The 24917-nt window shown below is 42.7% G+C and overlaps 1 protein-coding gene across 8 annotated transcripts in view; it reads right to left on the bottom strand.

The window, feature by feature from the left end:
• The window catches only part of Mamo (zinc finger protein 628-like), a 129988-nt gene extending 117530 nt beyond the window's left edge, over window positions 1–12458 (bottom strand). For 2 of the 8 annotated variants that reach the window (XR_013010894.1, XM_076442329.1), the window contains exon 1: window positions 345–364. Coding sequence is in view for 2 of the 8 variants with exons in the window: in XM_076442302.1 (XP_076298417.1) it covers window positions 345–385 (41 nt within the window). In the remaining 6 variants the exon portion in view is untranslated. Of the gene's footprint in view, window positions 1–344; window positions 9170–9199 lie in introns of those variants that run through there. The other 6 variants (XM_076442302.1, XM_076442305.1, XM_076442319.1 and 3 more) reach the window with 6 other exon arrangements.
• Between the last annotated feature and the right edge of the window lie 12459 nt (window positions 12459–24917).

Genomic DNA, 24917 nt, shown 5'->3' on the forward strand with positions numbered 1-24917 from the left:
TTGTCAAGACTTATGTCCCCACTCTACCTTCCCCTTCTACAACGTTCGGTCACGTGACGCGTTTCGTCTCCGTCGAGCATTTGTCCGGTACTGGCAGAGAGAGAGAGAGGGTAATTCTTTCCCCGTAATTCGTGCTCCCTCCCCTCATCTGGCGACACGTCAAGTGTCAATATCCTTAAATTTTTCTAATGCCTTTTCAGGTTTGTGTTCGACGTATTAATTTTTTTCACTATAAGCATGAAAAGTCAATGCCTCAACACTGAGTGAATCCTGCTCGAATGTTACTCCGCAAAAGACACATTTTGTTTCTCGATTTTATACAAATGTTCTATGTTTCTTTTTACCTTGGTCTGCTTATTTTTAGCTGCACTTCTTGCAAGTTCATTCCTGTTCAGTCCTTCGTGAGTTTGTTGATTACATCCAAACGATCGAAGCACATTCTACTCTCGAAAAGAAAAATAACCTTCATCACTTTCTATGCATTTCCTCCATATCTTACAAGTAATTCATGGAACTTCAACTTAGAAATTAACAGATCGGCATTGGAAATGAAGTTACAAATCATTGACTGTGTGGACTACAAATTCATTTGTACACCTGATTACATGTTTGTTGAAAGAATACACCTAAGGCTTTTACGTACACGATGATTCATCAAGGTGTTTCGAGTCAAACGGACTCTGCTATAATAACTGATAAAGTCTGTCAAAAGTTGACAAAAGGTTTTCCGAAAGGAAACTATCTCGGCGATTATGATAAATAGACTGTTGGTATTATGCAAATTCCCATTCTCAACGATTAGAATAACAATTGAAAGAGAGAAAACACGAATTTGAATGTCTGAGAGACTACAAGTACTGAAGATAAATGAAAAACGTCAACAAGCCAAGTCGATCTACACGTATAATACTATACGACTAAAATTGTAAGTGGACATGGTGTGTTCGAATACATTGCACGCATTCTTATCTGTGAAAGATATAATGTTTCGTTTATTAGATATACATAAGAGTAAACGAGAGAAGCAAATTCCGCCAGAAAATGCATTTCACAATTCGCACGCAAGTGGCAAAAGGTGAGCAACTCTTTTCGAAAATGAAACTATGCCCGTGCCAACAGAGATATAGTAAGTTCTAAAACAAGAAACTGTCACTTTTTCCTCGCCTCACCTTCATTTATAAAACGTATCGCAAAGTTGAATTAAATATACAGTCTACTCACAGATACTTCCCAAAAATATAATAATTGAAACTTTCTTTTTAAAACTGAACCGATAAATTGTTGAAAAAACATATTGTAGCTTTCTGCTTCCTACAAATAAATGTGAAAAATCAAACATCCGGCAAATCAAATTGCATTTCAACGAATACCAAAGGGTGAAGAAACAATCAGAATATGGACGATGAGTGTAGACGTAGTTTAAACAAAAATTACTGGATAATGCCTCGACCGAATATCGTTATAATCGCGGGGCTATAAGCACGCCGTGCGAAACCGTTTTATTTTTCAAGTGCAACATTCTATATCTTTCGACCGTTCCCGAGGATCGCGCGCGTGCGGCGCATCGTTCTCGAAATCGTGGGATCGATAAAAGAAGCGAATCGAACGAACGAAAGAAATATCCGAGCGTGTAGCGGCGTAGCGGTACGGCGAAAAATCGTCGCGAAAGTCTACGCCGCTTTCTTTTGATTTATCAGTGGTTAACGACCCGAGCGACGGTACAGTAATGCCCTCCCGCTTATTAATCAGTCCAGAAAACGCACAAAGTGTCGCCGCCGCGCGCGCTTTGGTCTCTTTCGTAACGGGCCGGTCGACTTTATTTTCGCGTTCCCGCAAAACGGCGAAGCCGCTCGTGTGCACGAGGCGACGCGCGCCGCTCTGAAACGTATGATATACGAGAACCAAGTAACGCCAACAGCTGATCGTCTGACACAGTTCTGTCTGAATCTACTAATGCGAGAGCGCGCCGCGGTGACACGAGCCGCATCACTGCGGAAAACATTCAATCAAGAATTTTCCCGACCACGTTCAACGTTTCCCGCAATTCGCCGGAATCACAAAGAGCTGAACAAAATTCTCCGTTAACTATACACTATTACGTAGTTTTTAGTGAGTTATAGTTATCTTTTTATGCAAAATAAAAATTGTCTGCAACGATTGCAAGAAATAGAAACCAAATAGAATGCTATTTCCTCCCTTATAATGTTAATACAAGAGACATTAGATATTGACATCTTCCGTTTTCAAAATTTTCCGACAATTTTGAATTTCATCTACTCCATTTTCCTATAAATGCATAAAGATCCGTAGTCTATAGTTCTTCAAAAAATTCATATTGTGCCTTCGAACATCCCAAGATTTTATGCCGAGATATATTTCAGAGAATGGTCCCTTTACAGTTTAAACCTCTTCTCTGTGTACTGCCCATACATCTTTCGAGCAAAATGAAAGAAAAAAGTTGTCTGTATAAGTATTTTTGAAGTTTTTATTGATCTTTAAAAGATAAGTACAAAATATATACATTAAAAATTTGAAACATACCACAAATAGCATTCCTAGAAGATTTTTGCAAATTTTCCATTCGTCAACTTTTTATTTCCGTTTTTGTCAGCCTAGGGTGCATTTACACCCCGTACACAGAGAGAAGGTTAAGGAAGTGGTCCCCGTCCGAGGGTGAAGCGAACTATTGACTAGTGTAACTATTAACTATGGACTATGGCTGAGAACTTTTTCGAACTGTGTTTCCAAGCACACTGATTAGACCTAACTGAATGGCCGTTCTATGTATAAACGAAACGCATTTGCATAGTATCTGCATTATTTATATAATTCTGTGGTTATTTGTGCATCGTAATGCATTAACCCGACGGTTTAATTTATTGCCGGGAATTTGTACAAACTAATGTATAAAGAAGAGGCTATTTTCTTTAACATACGCATTTCTGCTCATGCTGCCTGACCTTAAGTGGACTGAAATACTAACATGCTGCAGAAAAACATTTTACTGCTTTGCATTCTTTCAAAAGATCACGAGAGCTTGTCTATAAAAATATGCCTACATATTGAGACGATAATAAGTAGACTGCAGATCTTTATGCAAAATCAAAATTTTCTACCTGAATTGCAACAAACTCGAGTGAAATAGAATATTATTTTCGTTTTTAATACATTTAATAGGCCGCAAATAATACAATGGAATTTTTCCATTCTTCCAATGACTTCACTGTTTTAAATTACACCTACTCGTTTTTTCATAAATGCACAAAAACCGTAGTCTGATAATTAAGTGCTTGTATCCTGCAGTCTAAGACTAAACGTCGCTTATCAACACTTTTGCATTTATACTACAGGATGTTCGTGAGTTTAATACATTGTAAATCTTACGTATAATTTAGAATGAAAAGATCTCGAATGATATTGCAAAAATTCTGTAAACCATCCATTTATCAAGCATTGAACTGTATAATTCCATATAATTATACAGTGATTCATACTACGTGAAAATGTTGAAAATTTAAATTTCGAGGCGTTTGCAATGTTCAAATGTCTAGAAAATAATCTGTTCTATGTCATTTTAAAGTTTAATATGTGATTGTAGTATTTTTGATCGATCGGAAAACGCGTCGCGCAAAAGTTAATCAATGTTAGTGATCATTATCGAGAGACAATAAAACGTAATAACATTTCTTGAAAATGTCTTGACACGGTTCAAAGACTATCACTGCTACCGACTGTCTGTTTTTCTTCCTGATTCTTTCGGCGAATCAGACGAACTTCTTCCAGGTTTCAGCTGGCAAGAAAGTTTCGTACCTATCGCTCTTTACTTTTTCAACTGCTCGCGAAGAAAGATATTTAATTCGTTTTTCCTGGTCGCTTTTTGCCAGAGACCGGTGATGGAATTTTAGAGTTTCGAGAAAAATCGAAAGCGGACGATGCGGATCAATTATCAGCATCACGGTCGTAGTAATATGCAGTCGGATTCTAATAATCGTTTTTCAATCTTATAAAATCCACTCTGCCGCTGTAAAATCGTCTAATCGAATTACTAGAAACGTTCCGAGTACATCGAACTATCATAACTAGCCTGCAGATTTTTATGCAAAATAAAAATTGCATTAACTCTCATCCACACGACGTGGTACCCGGGTACCTATTTCAAATTCATGCAGAATCGTATAAAAAATTATCCGTGTGGATGAGGGTTAATTACGAGACTCGCGAACCAAATAGGAATTTACTTCCCTCTTGACTACTTTTACTATGCTGTGAGAAACGTGTTAAAATCCTAACATTTTATTCAGATGCATAAAATTCGCAGTCTAATATACATAAATGTAAAAATAATTATACATGAATGATTTAGTTAGAATCCTGGTTATCCGTATCGTTCCGTTTTGACAAAGTCAACCCTACAAAGGCGGATTTTGATGAATTGTATGTGAGCACATTGGAATGTTCGAAAACTTGTAAAATTCAAAGAAACTAAGATTTTACCTGAATTTCTTGTTGTGAAATTCTTCTCTATGAGCATACAAACTTCTGACAACTATTCAGTCTCCACTAGTGTCACCGTAACGCACTCGGATTCTCTAACTTCGCGATATGTTATGTCGGTTCGTTGTGGCATAGCATAATGCGCGAAAATCAGCCTAACTATCGAAGCGAAATAAAAGAGAATGAACGAGAAGCAGAAGTACTAAATTAGATGAACCTATGCGTTGTTCAGTGACAAGTTTCTCGACCCGCGCTGCACCGACGGGAATCATACTAACGCGGTTTTCGAAGCGAACGAAAGTCCTTTCTAAACGCGTCGTTGCATTCGAGCGGTGTGCACGGCGCTATACCTTTCCCACCAGTTTATTTTTCATAGAGGAGGATTAACGTTCAACAGATTCTTTCGCAGGAACCATTTACATTCGAAAGACAATATCGAGTGTTACAATGCACTGTGAACCCGGCCCGCGATTGCTTTTGCGTGCATACTTGCACGCACAGACGGCAGTAAGTGAATAGAAAACTAGATTCTGAATACACTGTCAAAAACACGCGAGACATTTTGTCCTTGAGGAGTATAACTTTTCGGAAAAACGAACTAAAACTTGAGACACGCTGCACAGTGTGGCTGACTATGTCTGTCTATTGCCCGCCCTTTCTACTTAGAAATTTTTCTGTCTCCAAAGTTCCTAGAGTATAGGGTAAACTGTACTATTGCTGGCACTGCAGCAGTGAATGGCACTTTTGATTTAAACGACAAATATTAAGAATTCCTGGTATAGAAAATCATTTTATATTGCTTCTTATTTGTATTTCAAAGCAACTTTGTAAGTTTTCATAACAGAGTTCCACATATGACTGTTAGCAACGCTGGTACATCCAGTAAGACCGACGGATGACTACAGTGCAGTGTAAATAATGTTTTATTAAAATTTCGGACTGTACTACAGATGTAATAAATGCGTATATGTTTAATTATAAAACAAATAGCCTGTTTAACGTTTACTTCTTACCGTGCCAATGACTGTACTATTTGTCTTACGATTGTTATTCACTGAATATATTTTATAATAAAAGATTTATGACTCGTGAAACTGTTTGATTTTGCTGAAAAATCTCGATTAGCTTATAATAATAGCAGGTTAAGCTCGTTCAAACATTTCAAAAAAAGATAACATTTTTACTACGATTTTGACTTAGGGTGCCAATCATTGTACAGTTTACCGTACTAGAATATACTAGAATATGCTACAATGTACTAGAATATACTTGAATATGGTAGAATATGCAAGAATATACCAGAATATATTACAATATACCAGAATATACTTGAATGTAGTAGAATATACTAAAATATATATCTGCCTGATCCCAGACCTAATAAATCTGTACCATCTGTGTCGATGATAGTCAGGAGTTTATCGAGAGTTCCATGCACTTGTTAAATATCCGAATAATTGCGCAGAGTGCGATGGGCAAACTATGTCTAGCAATAAATACTCTAAAACACATGTAACAGCTTGTACCATTAAAGCTTTCTCACACGAATGTACCGCAAGTTTGTAGCGGTATTCCCACGTTATCTACAATCCTCCAGTGTACACTTTTCAAGTAGCAGACTGCATTTTTAAAGATGACCCTATCTGGTTAACGGCTTAAAGCGCTTATCCGATTGGTCATAAAGAAAACTTTCCGAACTCCCACATTGCGCCCTCGAAAGCCACGTGTCCTCGCCAAAGAATCGCAAAGGGACTTGTATAATCGTTGCCTTGTGTTTACCAGAGGCAAGAACATTCGTTTCAACTCGCACAAATAAATTGCGTGACGTGAAATCATTCGTTATTATTTCGGGAGTTCAGGCTTTGAGGCACCTTGTTTCTAGAAGCAAGCGATCCAACTGCATCAACAGAATTTTGTTCTGCCGTGCACGAACCCCTAACCGCGAATTACAACAGCTGAAAAGCCGCTAAGAGCATCTCCGGCTAACTCTTTATGGCTCACTGGGAAATGTATTCTAGTAATATCGAAAGTCGTTGTAGTATCATTATGTACTTCTAGCCGAAATATTTTTAAACATCATAGCTACTTGCTATTACTGCAAAACGTGAGTTCTCAATGTGCATTTATTCTGCAATAAGGTTCCTAACAAGCTTTACTTATCTATTAAAAGTTAAGAAACATCAGAAGCAATGGCTCTAACTATATTTCATGTTGTAACAGACGCGAGTTCGTTTGTAATAAACGGAAACCCGCTGGCGCCGGTTTAACGACATCTGTCCCCCTTTGCCCCTGATTAACAATTCTCAATGGAAAACAGTTTCTTCTTTACATCTTGGGAATTACGTCCTGTCAAGAGTTATGCAATGAGATACAGGAAGAGGAACGTTCTCCTGCAGTTCAGTCTATAAATTTCTTCGATCTTATTCGTACATTAACCCTGCGAAGGTCGCGGCTAATCTGACAGATACACGTGCTATCTTTTTCGTAATATTTATAAACATCGTGTACATCTCTGTACGTTGCATAGGAAACGCTAACAGCGACGAGAGATACGCCAACAGCGAAAAAAATGGAAAACTTATACCCTTGTTACACGTTTAGAACAGTTGGTCCGTAAAACTCTTTTTGTAAATGTTACGAAAAGTTTCGATGTCTCGAGAAAAACAATATTATTGCTGATATTACAACTGTTTTCAACTGTGGCATTCGAAGTTTTGTCAGTCGTACCATTCGCGTGAGAGTAGGTTTATGAAATGTATAAAATATTTCATTATATTCTATATTCTGCAGACACTCGCGCAAAGAGCAGCATCGATTTGAATATAAATACTTGGAACACAAGACTAATCTATTTGAAACGGCTATGCGCGTATTCGATAGAGATCACTTGAATTTTCTAGACTAAACTGATCATTCGAGGATTATCTATCTATCTCCCTCAATAGATGTTTACAGATGGAAGGAGATAAGACTACGCTAATGATAAGAGTAAGCGGTCTTTCATGAGATTCGGGAGACTTTTGATCAAATCACAAGAAAACCAATCATTGTTAAGAAAGGGGAAGCTTAAGGACTAATAAATCATTAACGAACAGAAGATTGTGTTGTTTGCGTATACCGATGTTATCTAACAAATATGGAATGTGCATGTAGTGAAAGAGAAACTTTTAGGACAATCTAATTATAACAACAAGAAATCTCGAACGAAGCAAATCAATTTCGGAAAACCAGAATCATGGATTGAAAAATTATTAAATGTAGAATTTGAAAAAAATTGTTTAATAGCAATGATAAGAACCCACCCTCTGAGACGTGATCCAATCAATTCTTTAAGGGTTATTTTTTAAACGATCTACAAGTTCTTTATTGGCGTAGCACAGTAAATAATGCGTTACTAACAGTCTGCAGATTTGTATGAAAAATGGAAATTGTTTGCACCGATTACAATGTACAGGAGCCAAACAGAGATGTCTTTATTCCTTTAATAATTTTCATAAGCTTACTGACACATTCAAGTTCTCGAATTTAATTTAAATTGCACCTATCAATTTTTGCCATCGATCCATAAAGTAAATGTAGGTACACATTATTACGTAAATAAATACTTCCTACAAATTCCTCATGTTTTCAAGAACTAGTAAGATCCCTTCATCTCTCAGATCACCTAATGATGAACATATCGGACTGCTAAACCCCCTAACTAGACTAGTGCAAACATTTCTTAAGCAGTTCGGCCGCGACGATCAACGAAAAGAGTTCCGAGTCGGTACCAAGACGTTTGAGAGCGGTGCACGTCGATACGGACGCGAAAATCCTTGTCCGTGGCAGCTGGAAAATTCGCGGAACTTCCCGGCGAGCAATGAGCCGCGACAATTTCACGCGGCACGATCGTTAAATGCCCAACGGTACGTGCGTATGTGCGTAGGGCGAGACGGATGACCGGAATAGAAGAGAGGAACGGCGAGACGAGGACGACGAAGAGAGCGAAAGAGAGAGACGGAATTGCAGCGAGACGGTGGATCGTGAGGGTGGGCGGGGTGTAGCTGAGGGGTGGGGGACCGGGGAACAAGGACAGAGAGCGTGCGAAAGAGATAGGGAGGGAAAGAGAGACGGGTCGACCACGCGAGGAGGATGAAGCTAGAGCACGCGACCTTCACGAAACGTCAAACGTCTATGCTGTTTAGCATGCAGGGCCGTATGACTGAAAGAGGTCTGCCCTGGCTCTCTCGATCACCTGCCGCAATGGACCGCGGGGTTCATCCGAACCGGTCTAGATCTAGTCCAGGTTCCGATGACCAGGTCCCGAGGTACATACCAACCGGGTGAACCTCGAGTTCGAGGGATTCTATCAGCCTCTAACAGACAACTGGACGTCGCGTCACGCGACTGGTGAAAATCGTACGATCGTTCGCGTCGAGGAACGCGGACGAATCTCGAGCTGTCAATACGATCAGAAATTTCCGCGAAGAGGTTGCCGGCGAAGAGTGGAAACGGCCGTGACAGCGTGTCTCCCGCGAACCAACCGTTCGATTTCCGCGGTTACGCGCGGAATACGAACGTGTCCGGTAGTTTTCCCCCCCCCTTCCCCTCCCCTAACCGTACCACCCGTCAAACGTTTCTTTTACCCTGGTACTTTAACGTGTTTCTCTTTTACCGTCGTTTGCTGGTGTCTTTTTGTTTTTTTTTTTGTTATCTGGTCGCTCACCAAAAAAGCGTTCTGCTCACCGATCGCCCACTTGACTCCCGTCGTCCTCCAAAAATCTCGGCTTACTCCCGACGCACGTGTGATATTTTCGTCCCGCCGTGGCGGCTCACGGAACACGCACTCTTCGCCTCACGTTTCGCTTCAACACCAATCGAAATAGAAAGAGGAAGATAGAAAGGGTGGGGGGGGGGAGAGATGCGTTTCGTATAAACCACGGGCATAGGAACCATTTTCTCCTTCTACATTTTCCTCCTTCGATCCAATTGTGTACGCGTAGTCGCAGTCGTTTTTCTTTCTCGATTTCCACGACGATGCCCCGTCCGTAACGGATCGGCTCACTTGTCGCGCGCTTGACAGCGTGTCGCCCAGTTTAGGTTAGGTGTGCGTCCGTCGTGGATTACGTGGATTAACGTAAATACTTGCTTCCATCAACCGGCGTCGGTCTTTAAATGACAGTTATCTGGGGACATCTGATGGTTTTCAACACCAGTTCGTTGCCAACGGCAGACGGCAGTTCTTAGACGTTCTCTGTCTGAACTCTCGGCGAACTGTCTCACTTCTGACGTGTCGTTCTTTCTCGGCACATCGTCGTCGTTGACGGTCCAGGTTCGTCTTTCCCGACACATTTCTGTCCATCCGAGGATCCTTGCACCAGAGCCTCGAGCCGCGTTCTGGCCACCGACGTTGGACGGGAATCTTCCTTTACGTCAATGACGCGGCGTTCTTTAATCGGTGACACGATCGGCCAACGACGACTGTTGCTTTCACGAGTGCGTTTCACTTTTGTTTACTTTTCGCCGGGACGCGATACCAGACTCTTCCGCGACGCGAGAGGATACTCTCTGCTGCACACTAGCGATGGGAAATTTAGTTATGTATTTCCAAGCACAGAGTAGTTCACCAATTACACTCTCAGTTACTTAGCAACTACCAGAGTTGGACATCTATAATAATCGATTATTTTCTGGTTACTTTTGTAATCATATTCATTAATCAATCAATCTCGTTACTAGAATGAATCGGTAATCATGATTACCATTGGCAATCTGTAATCATTTTAGTTATCAGTAATCGCGAATAATTTTTTGGTAACTTTTTTAATTGATCGCGAAAAGTAATCATGGTAAGCACAATCAGTAATGAATCAACCGTTACCAGAGTAAATCGGTAATCATGATTACAATTGGTTATCTGTAATTATTAATCAGTTACCACTAACATTAACTAGAATTATTATGAAAACGTTTTTGTTTCGAAAATTATTATTTAATCATGACTAGACAGCAGATTTTATGCACCTCTGACAAGAATGGCTTGATCGAATACAAAATTGTAAAGACATTAGAAAAATCGGAGATGTTGTTATATTATTCTTGACTTATTCTAATTATTCAAAGAGGAATGCATTTTCATTTAACTTCCCTTTCTCAAAATTGACTTGGACAATTTTTATTTTGCATAAAGATCCACACAATCTAGTCATGACCAATGCTCACATTTTCTTTTTATTTTGATCACTTCAGTTACACTACTGGTTCACTTAGAAATAGTGAGCGTTAATCATGAACACGATTTCACGTTAGTTATAATTGTTAATCATTAATCAGATTACAGTTTTGCCCAACTCTGGTTACTACCTAGTTAATTAACTTGCTCGGATGTAACCGAAGGAACTAACTTCCTTTGGTTATTTGAAAACAATTAGAATAGATGACTTTCGAATTGTTATCGATTGCAAAATAGAAAATTAACATAACGAACATTATGTAATATACGATACGTTATTTGCATCTTTGAAACTTTGGCTCATTAAATAAAACAGTTATCACAACGAATTAACTAGAACGACATATCGCCGTATATTTTGAAACAGAAACTCCTCTGACCCAAAATTTACATTGCATTTGAGAATGGTAACTCACTTGTAAATACCAAAATGTAACAGTTCTACTTTCCCGAATTTTTTAGTAACTAGTTAGCCGCTCTTTTCTAAGAATGACTAGCTAATTATTTTTTCCCCATCACTAGTACACACTGGACGGTCGGTGTTCTCTGTGATCGATTGATCGGCATCGATGTTATCAGCGGTGTTACGCGCACAGCCGGGGGTAATGATATTCGGAGAAGTTTCATCGCACTGTGCACTTGTCACGTGTATGTACCGTTGCGCGGTGTACGCGGCCGATTTGTCGCGTATCTAGCACTCTCGAGAAAAGAAAGTCGACGGTAAAAATAAAAAGTTTTCAGATCGCCGGTGATCGAACGGATCGATCGTAATTACGTGGATTCGATAGGTCGGCGTCGCGCGATGCAACGGACGAACACAGACTTTACCGAGTGAAAACAAGACGAATCGGTCGTGGAACAGCGTGACACTGTTCGCGGGTGACGAATGCTACGATTATACGTTTGCCAAAAGTGAAACTGCACAAGGTCGAGCAACGTCGAACGTGAGCCACCGATGCGTTGTCGGAAACGATTCAGGATCCACTGACGGCCCGCGCGCACGGTAACTGTCAACCGTGCGATTTCACGTGTCTCTCTTCGAGCGCGCTGTGCTCTATAGCGAGTCCTGTCGATCGTGGTTATCAGCTCGCGGATGGAAGGTGCGTGTTCCGTGTCCTGCCAAGGTCGGTGGTGTGTTTTGCGCGATTTTCGATCTGGATTGCAACCGTGTGAAAAATCGCTCGGCGTCGACACGGTGCTCTCTCTCTCTCTCTCTTTTTTCTTCCAGTGGGATCGTTCGTGACAGCGAGCAGCATCAGCGACAACAACAACATCAACAACAACAACAACAACAGTAGCAGCGGCAGCTCTCGGTGTCCGGTTCTTTTCTTTTTTTTTTGCGAACAGGAACGGACACGAACGAGGTATGTTCGACGAAATGGAAAAAGTAAATTCTATTCGACATTGGTGTACGTATGTGCGATACGTTCAATAAGAAAACAGAAAAAACTTCTTCACAACCCCCTCGAACTTCTCGAAGTTCTCGCTCGTTCTCGAAAAATGACGACTGGTTTATCACAGAACGCTTCCTGACGACGGTTATCACGCACTTCGAGCCACGGATTCGAATGGACACTCGCATTGAAATATTTACCTTGCTACATGTAAAATGAATAGAGAGCCTGCCTGAATCGAACGAAGGAAGGCTCAACCGGCCCACTGTGACGTCGCCGGCCTACTGTCAGCTCAGCGCTCGCTCGGCCCCGCGGTCAACTAACCTACCGTGTTCGCCGCGCAGACTTTACCGACCAAATAAATCGATTCGACGCCGCCCACACGGCCGATTCCCTCACGATAAATCGAGTTCGGCTGTTTAACTATTTTTCGTGATAATTTCGTTGCGAAACGATCATTTTTCCTGGACCCGATGTCGCTTCGGTCGCTCGCTTGACTACCGTAGTAGTCAGGTGTGAAACGCTCACGCGCACAGCCGCACACACAGAGACGGCGCACGTTTCCCTCGCAGATCTCGCGATTCGTAGAGCCATAGGCGTCGTTGGACCAAAAAAACTTATGTTCGCCGCGTGTAAGAGTGGGAGGAGAGATGGAGAGGGAGAGAAGGAGAGTGAGCGAGAGAGTGAGAGAGGAAGGGGAGGAAGCGAGAGAGAGACAGAGTGCGCGTGCAAGAATATCAAACGCATTGACGTCTTACGCAGCGCGGAGGGTAATTATTTCGGACGTAGTTCGCCGCGCAGCTGACCTCGAAATTAGAAATTTCGCACGGTGCCGACTGGCGTAACTCGAATTCGCGGCGCGATGCTAAAACACGCCTAGGAACAACGAGATAGAGAGAAAGAGAGACGGCCGCGTTAGCGGAACAGATATTCGCGTGCGATTCCTTCCCGATCTGTCACAAGTATTTTCTCCTTCGCTGCTTCCTCTTCCCCGTCCCTCACCGTTCTCCACCGCCACGGCCGTCAAGACTGACTCCTTTTGTTATATAGTCTCTGCGACGTCCTCTCGAGAACGCTTCCCGGAAATTTATATGGAGATTTTTCTTTTCGCGTTAAGGACGATTGTTTCGCGGGGTTTCAAAGACTTCGAGCGAAAGGTTCTTTCCTCCCTTAAAACCACTTGTCAGTTCCCCATCTTGGAACTGGATAAAGACCGTTTTAGAACCATGGAGACCGTGTCCTGCGGAACCGTTCCAGGGGAGAGAAAGATTTCGAGCTTAGTTTCATCACTGCTATTATAAATATACAATGTTAACGTCACACAATGGTCGGTAGTGCAATGAGTGCGAGAAAAATTTAAAAACATTATTTTAGGATTTGGAAATTGTTGTATAATTTGATTCCGGCTCACACACACAGTTCTATATAATTAAGATAATTTATATTATATTTCTCTTCGGCCGAACTGAATATGTATGTTCAAAATTATATATTATCACTAAACTTAACTCAATATTACCATTAGAAATTGTGAATTATGAAACGGTGTTAAGTAGAAACACTTTCCGCGGCTAAATACTTTTTGAAAAATGTATAAAGATGCACATTCTATTTTTAATATCAAAATCTTTGAAAATAATGAAACTAAGCTAATGAAGAAGTATAATTGCCGCTGCTGTTAAATAATTTATTGAGAAGTCTCTGTCTCTCTCTCTCTCTCTCTCTCTCTCTCTCTCTCTTAATAGCTGAGAATTATTGGTATTTGAACTACGTGCACTTCATTATTGGGTAGACTAGAATGTCACTTCGCACGTTTTAGTATTTACAGGTAGCTCCTACTCCATTAACTACAAATTGACAAAACACAAGTGTTGTCTATTAACCCTCGGATACAGCGATCATTTTTATAATTACATCTTTGATGATGTTTAAGCCCGCGGACTGCTTTATTTACCAATTTATTAAAACGCAGTTTTAAAGGAACTTACAATTATTGTATTACACGCCTCCTCCTTTGATCAACTCGCTTTTGATACCCTGGTTCAAAACAGATCCAGTCTCCGCTGTCGGAGGATTAAAAAATGTACTGCCATATCTCGCAGTGCGTCCATTACGATACTTATTTTCACAAACAATGTCATTAGCAGACGGAAATGAAGAAAAGTGTGACCTCGTGTTAATTTCACGATTGTAGCAAAAGAATTTCTATTTTCCAAGTGTCTTGGTCGGCGAGTGGAGCGGTGTCCCGCGGGCAGCGGTGCTCCTCGCTGAAGCTAAATTTAAATGATTACCGTATAAACAATGCAAAGAGCGTTGGACGCATCGTGGCAGAAATGTATCGGCATTCTCGAAGTATCGCGACACGTGCGGCTTTGGATTAGGCGAGGTAAACACGCGTGCGTCCAGGTGGCGTGAAATGCCGTTGGGTACACCGTCGCGCCGAGTCTGCGTTGTCTCCGCTTGCGCGCGGCAGGTACGTACTTTTCGTACAATATAGTCATTACGATGCAGCTGGCTATATAGATTCTTAGGTAATACTAATTGCGGCCGACTGCCGAGTGCATCCGAGCGCGGTCGCTTGTCCGTGAGAGGCGCACACGTGGATATACAGTCGGGCTCTCGCAGACGTATCGCCGCTGGGAATAATTTCATTGTAGCTACTTTAATGCGATCGCCGGCGATAAATTATTCTAAGCTCAATAACTCGCGATCGCCACCGTAAGAACCGGAGTTTACGGGCGAGGCGGGTCCGGCTCTGGGTTAGGTCTGTGTTCGGCGTGTCCGCTCGCTCCGTTCGTTCGTTCGAGCGCGCGAGTCCATCGTGCAAATTGAATTGCCTCAATGTCAATAGTTTCTTATAACCGTCGAAAGAAGGCCGCACGCTAACGCACGTAATCCGTCGTCGTCGACGCTGCTGCCCCGATCCTGTTTCTTTATCGATCTCGACGAAAACATTTTTTTTTTTGTTCCCTTCGGCATCGCTGCATTGTTGCGTGGCCGCAACCAGCCAGTTGCCCGGGGGCAATGTCAAGCAACTGTCCACGCGCGCGCGCTCGATGCACCGGTAGATGTTGAATTCCGCTCGAACACCGGCAAGAATTGCCGGTGATGTATAGCCTCTAATAAATTATACATCGTTCCTTCGCGGAATGTACTTACGATGCGTGGTTTTTCTTTTTTTTTTTTCTTCACTCGCATCCACGCCACTGTCCGAGCGAGTCTCTCGTACAAAGTGTACGCGGCGCGGCGTGGTTACGTTCTAATTACTTTTGACGATCGGATCTGGGAAATTCTAGACATTAAAATTGTTTTGCAGCGATCCCTATCGCGCGCGCGGATTTTCCTTCGTCGACCCTCTCTCGTCGATACATAGTCATGCATACCGTCCGAGACACCTGCAGACCATGTACGGTATAGGATATTAGGCCTCTTCACTCATAGATTCTCTGCCATTTATATTAGAAGACGAATGTAACAGTTATTATCCTAGAGTCTGCGTGTAGTCGGTATGCCGGGTAGAATGTAACTATCGTGTCCTTTTTCCGATTGGGCTGTCTGAAACTGCAATTAAATCCCACACGGAACAATCGACCGTCACCATGCAGCCTTATTCAGGCTTCTGCTTCTTCGTTCAGCTGAAAATGCTGTTGTAGTCCTCGGTGAAGAGTTTGCGGTCATGTTCCGATGAAAATTGGCAATGAACTCTCACGTAGTCATTAAGCGTCGAGTCAGAAACCTGAAAAAATTTCCCAAAATTAAACAAATGACAATTGAAATGATAAGATCTGACTATTTCTGTAGTCGAGCAATTCAAGTTTCGTTGAATTTGCTTTTACATTTTTGCTTCACTTCAAACGAAAATATTATTTTATAATGATTTAAGATGATTATTATTATAGTTGATCATCAGGTTTGAGCGAGATTTATGCGCACACCCTTGCTAGCACATTATTTTGATGATATATCAAGTGAAATGGTTTTATTTCCAATATTATTCTGATTTCAAACAAAATTTGCCCAAGTCTGGTTCCAGCGATGAAACGAAGAAAATCCATCCAGCGTAGCTAGAGAAAAATTCCAGTAGAAAAAGTCCGGTTGGCTGGCTTGATACCTTATTATGTGTAGGGTTTTCGCAGGGTGACCCTTGCCGGTGGGTACGTACTCACCGAGTATTTTCCGCGTGATAAACGCGATTATTGTCTGGCACGTTCTGTCGTTGTTTCCAGATCGATCCGTGGTTGCATGCGCGTCCACGTGCACGTTGTTTTTCATAGATCGTCCGCAATGGTGGAGCGCTGGTCGGAGCGGGTCGGAGCGGGGCGAAGCGGTCAGCTGAAATTGCGCGTCTACGCGTTCTTAGGTAACGCATTGCGCGTTGCGTGAACGGAACTCGGCTCGGTATTCGCGTCTTTGTGTGCGTGTGCTCGCCGGCTCGTGTATGCACACGGACATCGACGAGAGATAGAGAGACAAAGACAGAGAGTGAGCGAGATAGAGGTAGATAGAGAGCGAGAGAGATGGGGGGCGGGGGGAGAGAGAGAGAAAGAAGAAGCCCGTGTGTGCGTCGTCGGCCGGCTTGCGGCAATTGCTACAGTTCGTTTCGCGCACCTTTATTTTTGCTTTGCGTGAGGCGCAGGTGCCTCCGTCGGGCACGTGACGTCGCCTATGTATCTGCCATCCACGTAGTACGCTATTAGGTAACGCGTCGATAGTGCGTGAATCGGATTTGCCGTCGTAACGCTCGCCCGCCTACGGTACGCTTCATTGTCCGTGTTGCCTGTCCGCGACGCTGCACAAAAGTCGGTTTTCACACACGCCTCGCTGCTTGTAACGTCCATGGAAAAACGCTTCGCGCTTCCGGGAGGACGTTTTCACCGGCTCAATCTTCGTACCCGGCTGCAGAACTTTGTCGGGTTTTTCCACGGGCTTTTTAGACGCGTCGCCTACGAATCGGCGCTCCCGTATCGCCGAAATGCGGCAATAATCGCGGGAATTGTCGACTTTGTTCGAAATCAATAAAATTCAACCCTTAACCGTAGAACCCCCGGAGCTCAGCGAACCCACAAAATATTCATAAATTAAACCGATTTCCCTTTTTCATATAATCAAAAAATATGAAACCTACTATGGGTCATGATATCGGTGCGGTGTTAACGCAAAGAAAATGAAATATCGTGTGTTGAAACCTAAACAAAGTTGTTTGAAATGCAACTATCATACATACAGACTGCACTCGGCGAATATTGTAATTTTCCAATCTTGTTTATCATCGGAAAAATCGGTGGAATTGAATTCAAACTAGTTTTACGTAGGTATACTTTTTACGGTTATATTAACAGGTTTGCACGATTTTGTTTGTGAAGTAAATTTTCGTCGGAAAACAATTTTTTTCAGCATGAATATGTAAAAAGAGGTGTGGGTTCCAGGATCCCCCCACTACACCGGGAGTGACAACTCGAGCCTTGGGAGTGCTACGGTTATCCCTCCGACGGCGGAGTATGAGTCTAATTTGATCCACACAGCATATCAAAATCGTCATTCAATTTCCCAGTTCCTGAAGAATTAATAAAAAAAAAAACACTCATATTTCACCGTTAGTCAGTTTCTCGTCGGGCTGTGTCTGACACCGACGGTCTGTGACCACTGATTTTACTATATCGACAGACATAGGGCGTTGGAAATTAGTATGTGTACACATTTTGCGATATACGACTACGTATATCGGTCAATGATAATAACATTGAGTACATATCTATTAAATATGGCGGACAGGCGTACTCAAAATATGCATTTTAATGAAATTATCAACACACAATAATCTTAAGAATGTGTCACTTTCTTATCTGCAACATTCTGAACTGATTTATTATTAATAAAACTTCCACGTGTCCAAAAATTATCTGTGGAGGAACCTTGAAACATCATCGATCAAGGAAATATGATATTTTATTCGTTCAATTTCGAAACAGTACAAATAAGCATTAACTGTTCATAAACCCAAATGCCCGTTTCAGTCAAAGTCCATATACTTATTTCTACTGAACGTATACATATGCAGGCATCAGTATTCATATATCTATCCACTACATGTGTTGGATTTTCTTCGAGAAATTAAATAAACAACATTCCAACACGGCAGCCAAAGTGTTTTGTTGCTACGTGGGTAAAGAGGAGGAATAGCGATTAATCTGAGTGAGACCTCCGATAACCTGTTCAAAATGCTTATTTCAAGATTGTGTAATAAACACCTCGCGATATTTCCAGCGGTCAATAAGTGATTCTCATTGTGCTTGTTGACACCGAGACGCGTCTACCGTTGATAAGTGTTAACACATTTTATTTGGTAAAAAGAGAACACGAATACACAAACGATCAGAAAAATTCGGTGATAGCTTAGGCGATCTTGAAACGTGCGATATACATATGCATGTAATTGATTAGATTACTTATTCATTTAACTGCATATTCTTTGTGTTGCGAGCGTCCACCAGCAGTCTCCGTATCGATAACTCATTTTTCATCTGACCCCATTTGCTGGTCCATTCAATTAATATTCCATCGCAAGAACCAGCTTCTTCCAGTACCGCGTGATCTATGCTTAACTTCGACGGTGTGTAGCTGCTTATCGTCGCAAATTTCTCTCACGGTAAAACAAGAACTATTGAAATGAATGATTCACTTCCGTCGTTACGTAGTTAGTGCAATTTATTGCTAGAAAAATTTCTGTGATATTCTGGTTTCGACTGCTATTCTCTTAACAATCTTCCGGAATTTTTTTCAAAAGAATTAGTACACTTTTTGTATCAGGAATTTGCGCATACCTATACGGGTATTTGAAGTTAACACATTTTTTAGGAAAACAACCAAAATTACATGAGTTTATATTTTTGTCTACTATTTTCTACTGAATAAAATTTGATTCAGACAAGAAATAGATGTCGACGTAGATCTTGTATCTATCCAATTAATAGAAATAATTTTTAATTTGCATACAAATCAAGAGTTGCATATTTCAAAAGCCTTATCAAATGTTCAAAAACCCTCATACATACTTAACCCTTAAGTGGTACGTACATAGTGTTGACTCAGACCACGAAGTATCACACCAGGACATTTCTAAAATTCTGTATAAATTTTCTCAGGCACTTTTAAGTATATAATGTAAGACTAAACAATGCAGATGTTCTAAAGAAGTGAAAGGAACTTGATGCTTGCAATTATCGTACAATACAGTAGTGGAAATTGGGGTCATGAATATACCAGTGAAGGATTCAAGAAAATGCAAAAACGATTGATTTGTTGAAAGTTCGAAATCAGAGTACGTAGCCCCTTAACGATAAACGACATCGACCACATAAAAGTTCCACCGAAGACATCTGGGTTGATTTAACCTATCATCGAGGAAATTGTTTATAGCGTGTCCGTCGGCGGGTACCGCGATACGTATTAATTAAAAATCCACGGTCTGTGTGCCAGGGTGTCAAAACATTTTGCACGCCATTAATATAAAAGCATGGCAGCCGGTCGCTCGCGAACGCCCGCACACGCTCACGTGCCAACAAAGTTACTCTAATTAATGGCAGCACGTTCGGCATTGTATAATTCTGTTTACGGCGGTGGCCTCGCGCATGCATCATGCGGCCCCCGCGCTCGCACCAATTCCTACCGGCCGATTGTTAAGTTCCATTTATTGGAATGTAACACTCGAGTGAATGCGTCAGGTGAAAACGCTTTTTAATACGATGAATAATCTGCGCGAATTGTCGCGCGACGCTCCATAAACGCAACGTCATCAATCAGAGATACACGGTGCGTAATATTAATTTCCCAGATGATTCCGACGCCGCGCGTCGCGGCCACCAGAGAAAATTAATCCGAACGTATGTATTTTTCTATCGGACGGTCGATCTGCGGGAAATTATGATACACGCTGGAACGAGATCCCTGTTGCCTGTGACCTGAATATTTTAGCGTGTACCGCGCGTAATGGGGACGGTTCGTTTAGTAATTATCTAGTTAAACGGGGATATTGTGTGACGATTTTAAAATTTCTGTCTTATAATGCATTTACCATAAAAATCAGTGTATAAGTTTCAGCTTTATAAGATAATTAAAAGAAGAAAACAAGAGTTTTTATTTTGCGATATTGGACGTGTGCAGAAATGTTCTAGGCTTTTTATATTCTTCATGCATAATGATTCGATTTTTAGTTAGTTGCTTGGTAATGAAATGCTCGCCCTATAGTCTACTTAATTTCAGGATGAATAAATTGATATTCAGTAGCATGAATTTGATGACAATCATTTTTAGAATTGTCTACTGTTTCATACGTTTCCCATAAAACACGTTTGCAGCAAAAGCTCGGCTAAACGAGAGGATGGTTGAAGTTCAGCCATTAAAGGTAACAAAGCGTCGATATCTAATCCTTGGTAAAAGATTGGGAGATCGACTTCGATCCACAGAAGAATCAATTGTCTACTGTTTCATACAAAAGTCGGCTAAACGAGGGGAGGGGGGTGGTTGAAGTTTAGCCATTAAACGTAACAAAGTGCCGATATTCGGCTATCACTGGTGTCCTATTAAAATTAACAACGTAGAACGGCAAACGCACAATGGTATTCCGTGGGCCCGAACGGATCGTATTCGTATTCGTATTCGAGTCAAGTTGAACTCGGCCGCCCTAATTGGGTCTGGCCATTCTCCTGATAAACGATAGGCGTGCTGGCAGAGGTGGGGCAGGAGGAGGCAATCTTTCTTATTGCTTAAAATAACTAAAAAGAAAATCCCGGCCGGCACCTATCCGGCGGCGGGCTCGAGGCCCAGTAAATCTGAAATATCGACATTCGGCCCGGGCGCGGCGAGCAGCGATCGTCACCCTCTCTCGGTTTTCCTCGGGCATGGCGGGAAAGCAAAGGCTTAGGTTGCCGGCCGGACGGGTCCGGGGGTAGTTTCGAAGGGACGCGTGTACCTGTCACGTCACAAAGCGTCTGGGTTCCAATCAAGCGTTAAGGGGAGACCACCGGGCGTCGTGGCGTAGAATTTGCAACTATGCTAATAAGAAGCGAGCCGAACGGACAGCTAATGGCTGCCGGAGAGAAAAAGGACGAGCAAAAGTGCACAATGAATTCGTGAGGTCGTGACGCAAGGGAGAAAGAGAGGGAGACAGAGAGAAAGAGAGAAAGAGAGAGAAAGGGAGAGAGAGAGAGAGACCGTCCAGCGCAGCGGGACAAAGAAAGCCAGAGAAGGACGAAAGGGTGGAAGGGAGAAAGAGGTTAGGGAGGACGGAGGGCGACCACGGATCAATCGTAGCCTTCCGTGTTCCCTGCCCCCCTCGGTCGCTTTCCTCCCCGCGCCACCGGTTACTGGTCCTCCCCCTTCGTTTGCCCCTTCACCTACCAGTCGACTTGCACCCCTGAAACTTTCCTCCACCCAACCCCACTCTCTATCGTCCCACCCCCCTCTCACCCTGACGCCATACCCTTCTACTCGGTGCAACTCTCAACCCTCTATCGCCGTGCTTGCACCGACATGCACGCGTCGTTACGCAGGCCCAAACCCGTCGACCAGACACAGACTCTCGTCTCCTCTCGCTCTCGCCCCGCTTTTTCCCCACCGTCTTTCTTTCTCTTCCTCGACCTGTCTCTCCATTCCACCCTTCAGACGTCCCTTCCTTCTTCCTCGACGTCTCTCCCTCTTCCCGCGTTTATCCACGCGATTTTCTTCGTCCCCCGACACTCCCGACCCTTGTGTCTCCGTTACCATCCCTCTTGTTTCTTCCTCTGTCATTCCCTCGCCGACTCTATCTCTTTATCTCACTCTTTCTCTCTCCATCTCGCTCGCTCATTCACACTGCCGCGCCTCTTTCTTTCCCACCCACGTCCAAGAGCCGAGCACAGAGTAGGTCAGTGGCGTGAATGATCATCAGTATTCGCCCGTGTGCGGGTGCGTCCGACTACGCAGTCGTTTCCACCCTCCTACCATTTCACACGCACCCTTGCGTGTCCGCGATACACCCGACGAACCTGCCCCTGCCAGATCATTTCTGATCGTCCTAAACATTTTTCTATTTCTTCTTTTTTGCGTTCGATCCGCGCCGTCACGTTTCGTTCGTTGCCTCCGCCGATTCTCGGCTCCTCGACTGCCGGTATCGATTACGACCGTTTCGCGATGTTTAGGACAGAATCCGCGGATTAATGGCGAACGCGATTAACGCGCTGAATGCTGCGAGATTAGCGAAATCGCTCGCAACAGGCTGAGCGCGGGCACTTTTGCTAGCACACGAAACTTAAAATGGTTGCACAAAGTGAAAAAAAATACTGACAGAAATTGTTATACAGCGGATTTTCATGCAAAATAGAAATGGACGTTTATCCCTATTCTTAATAATTGTAGTCTCAAATGTAGTCTTGAATTGCTTTCTCTATTTTGCATTTCGGCTATTCATTTTGGTCATAAATGCATGAAATCTGCAAATTGCATTTGAATAATCGGTACAACATGTACCTTATGACGTATGTTCTCGTTTCGTAGTCAGTTGCTGTCACGATTTCGCAATGCAAACACGTCGGCCGTTTTGTGCATTGATTTCATGTCACCGTTGTTGTATTAAATCGATCTTGAAAATCCGCTGTGTAATCCCAAGACCTTATCGAGCACCTTGGCAATGCGAGGATCGATCGTTCTCATTAAAGCTTGCTCGTCAACGCGAGTAAACATGAAATGATGCGATCATTTACTTTCTTCTGTGATGAACTTTTTAAAACGAATAAAACGCTCCTCGCGCAAAGAGAACGAACGACCGCGGAGCGTGACACAAACGAGACGATAGAATGCTGTACCGGTTGTTGTTGGATCGTGCTAGCAAAACTCTATCTTACTTGCTGTCATAGCCGAGCGAAGGAATATGTGTGTGCGGAATTGCACCGTGAATTGGACTAGTTTCACGGCCCCGACCTTGGGGCTGTTTAACTAGTTTTCACAAGTTCTTGCGCTACGTCCCGCGAGATTGTTTTTACTTCCTGGTTAAGTATGCACGTGCATGCATACACGCGCGTGTACGTGTATACGTGTCCGACCGTGAACGCGCAACTTCCTTTTAATATTCTCTTTCTCCCTTTTTTCCCTGAGCCGGGCCGGGCCGCGCCGCGGCGAATACATTTCGCTCCCCGGGATCCAGGATACTTTTGACTTCGATTTAGTAGCAACCGGCTGACATTTTGCTAGAACGGCTAAAGGGTACTATTTCTCCGGCGTAATCGGCGATGTAACACGGCCAGTTACATTGTAACATTTGAACGAGCCCCGCTGCGAGCTATTGTTAAGCGTTCAAAGGCCAATTTACTTATGCTACTAAAACGGACTTAGAGCTGAACGCGCGTTTGTTAATCTCCGGTACAGCGCCGCTCCGGTCCGCTCGATGAAAAGATCGAACGTCGTTAATTGGAGGAGGGCCAAAGGACAAAAGCGGACCCGGGAAATGGAAGGTTCGCTTACCGGGACATTCTGTTTTTTCTTTATTATTTTATGAATTTGCGTTCCCAAATTGCACGCCCACTTCAATCCGGCCTAGCCCGCTCCAGCCCGCTTCGGCCCGCTCCTAATGGCCACAGAGACCGCCGCGCCGCGACTCCTTTATTCTCTTCCATCTTCCACCAATCCGACCGAACTCGTCGGTCCAGCGCTTTCCAACTCGTCGCAGTCCATTTCAACTCACAGTCCGCTTCAACTCGGACAAATATGCAACAACTTGATACTGTCGAACGCTTCTTCGCAATCGTTGTGTTAAGAATGCTCAGCGTTTAAATATCGACGAAAGTTCTGGGAAGACGCAGAAATGCTCAACTAGAATCACTATGATTTACTCTCTCATTTAATAGCAAATAAATCGTATCGACGAACATTTCGGCCCTCGAACTCCTCTTTGCGCAGTTTTCGTTCTCAGATGAACAGCTTGACACCCTGATCGTGTGGTAATTACGAATAAAAAATTATGTATAGAACACGACTTATTGGATTAACCTTCTCTCTGTGTACAGGGGGGTAATTGGACCCCATACATTTTTCGAGAAAAATGAAAGAAAAAATTTGTCTGCACTTGTGAAATTTCATTGATTTTTAAAAAAGATAAGTATACTTAATACTTAAAAAACTTGAAACATAACATGATAGTATTCCTAGAAATTTTTGGAAATTTTCCATTCATCAACTTTTTATTTTCGTTTCTGTCAGCCTGGGGTGCATTTGCACCTCGTATACAGGGAGAAGGATAAAATGTAAAACTGAAGAATTAAGTAATCGCTCACACTGCAGTTAATCTGTCGTAGAATCGATGGTACATTGTGTACAAAATTCGTGCGTTGTTTTTCGACGCAGTTTTTAAGAATACGTTTCCCAAAAAGTCATGATTAAAGTTAGAATATGCCAGTCGAAATTAAGAAACCGGAGGATGATAACTTGTACTACGACCGGACTAGCAGCGATATATTTTTTCTAGTCAGAATCTTCATGGTGGCTGCATCGTCGAGCCGAGTTAGTTTATGGGGACCGGGTCTACGTAGACATCTCACGATCTAACCTTACCCAACCTCCATCCCAGCCTTTCCTAGCTCTAGCCTAGCCTAGAGCTGTGTAGGAGAAGTGCACTCCACCACACTGCACGGACGTCTGCCTAGTATTGATCCTCGGCTCAGCTACTGGCTACCTTCACCCACTAATAATTCTTGTCAGTCTCTCACAGGGTCGGCGATTCAGGCCCATCTTCAAAACCATTTTTCCAAGACGCGGTTGGGAAAATATTTATGAAAGTCACCTGCGCGAAT

This window comes from Lasioglossum baleicum, chromosome 2, assembly GCF_051020765.1.
Source record: "Lasioglossum baleicum chromosome 2, iyLasBale1, whole genome shotgun sequence".
Lineage (NCBI taxonomy): Eukaryota > Metazoa > Arthropoda > Insecta > Hymenoptera > Halictidae > Lasioglossum > Lasioglossum baleicum.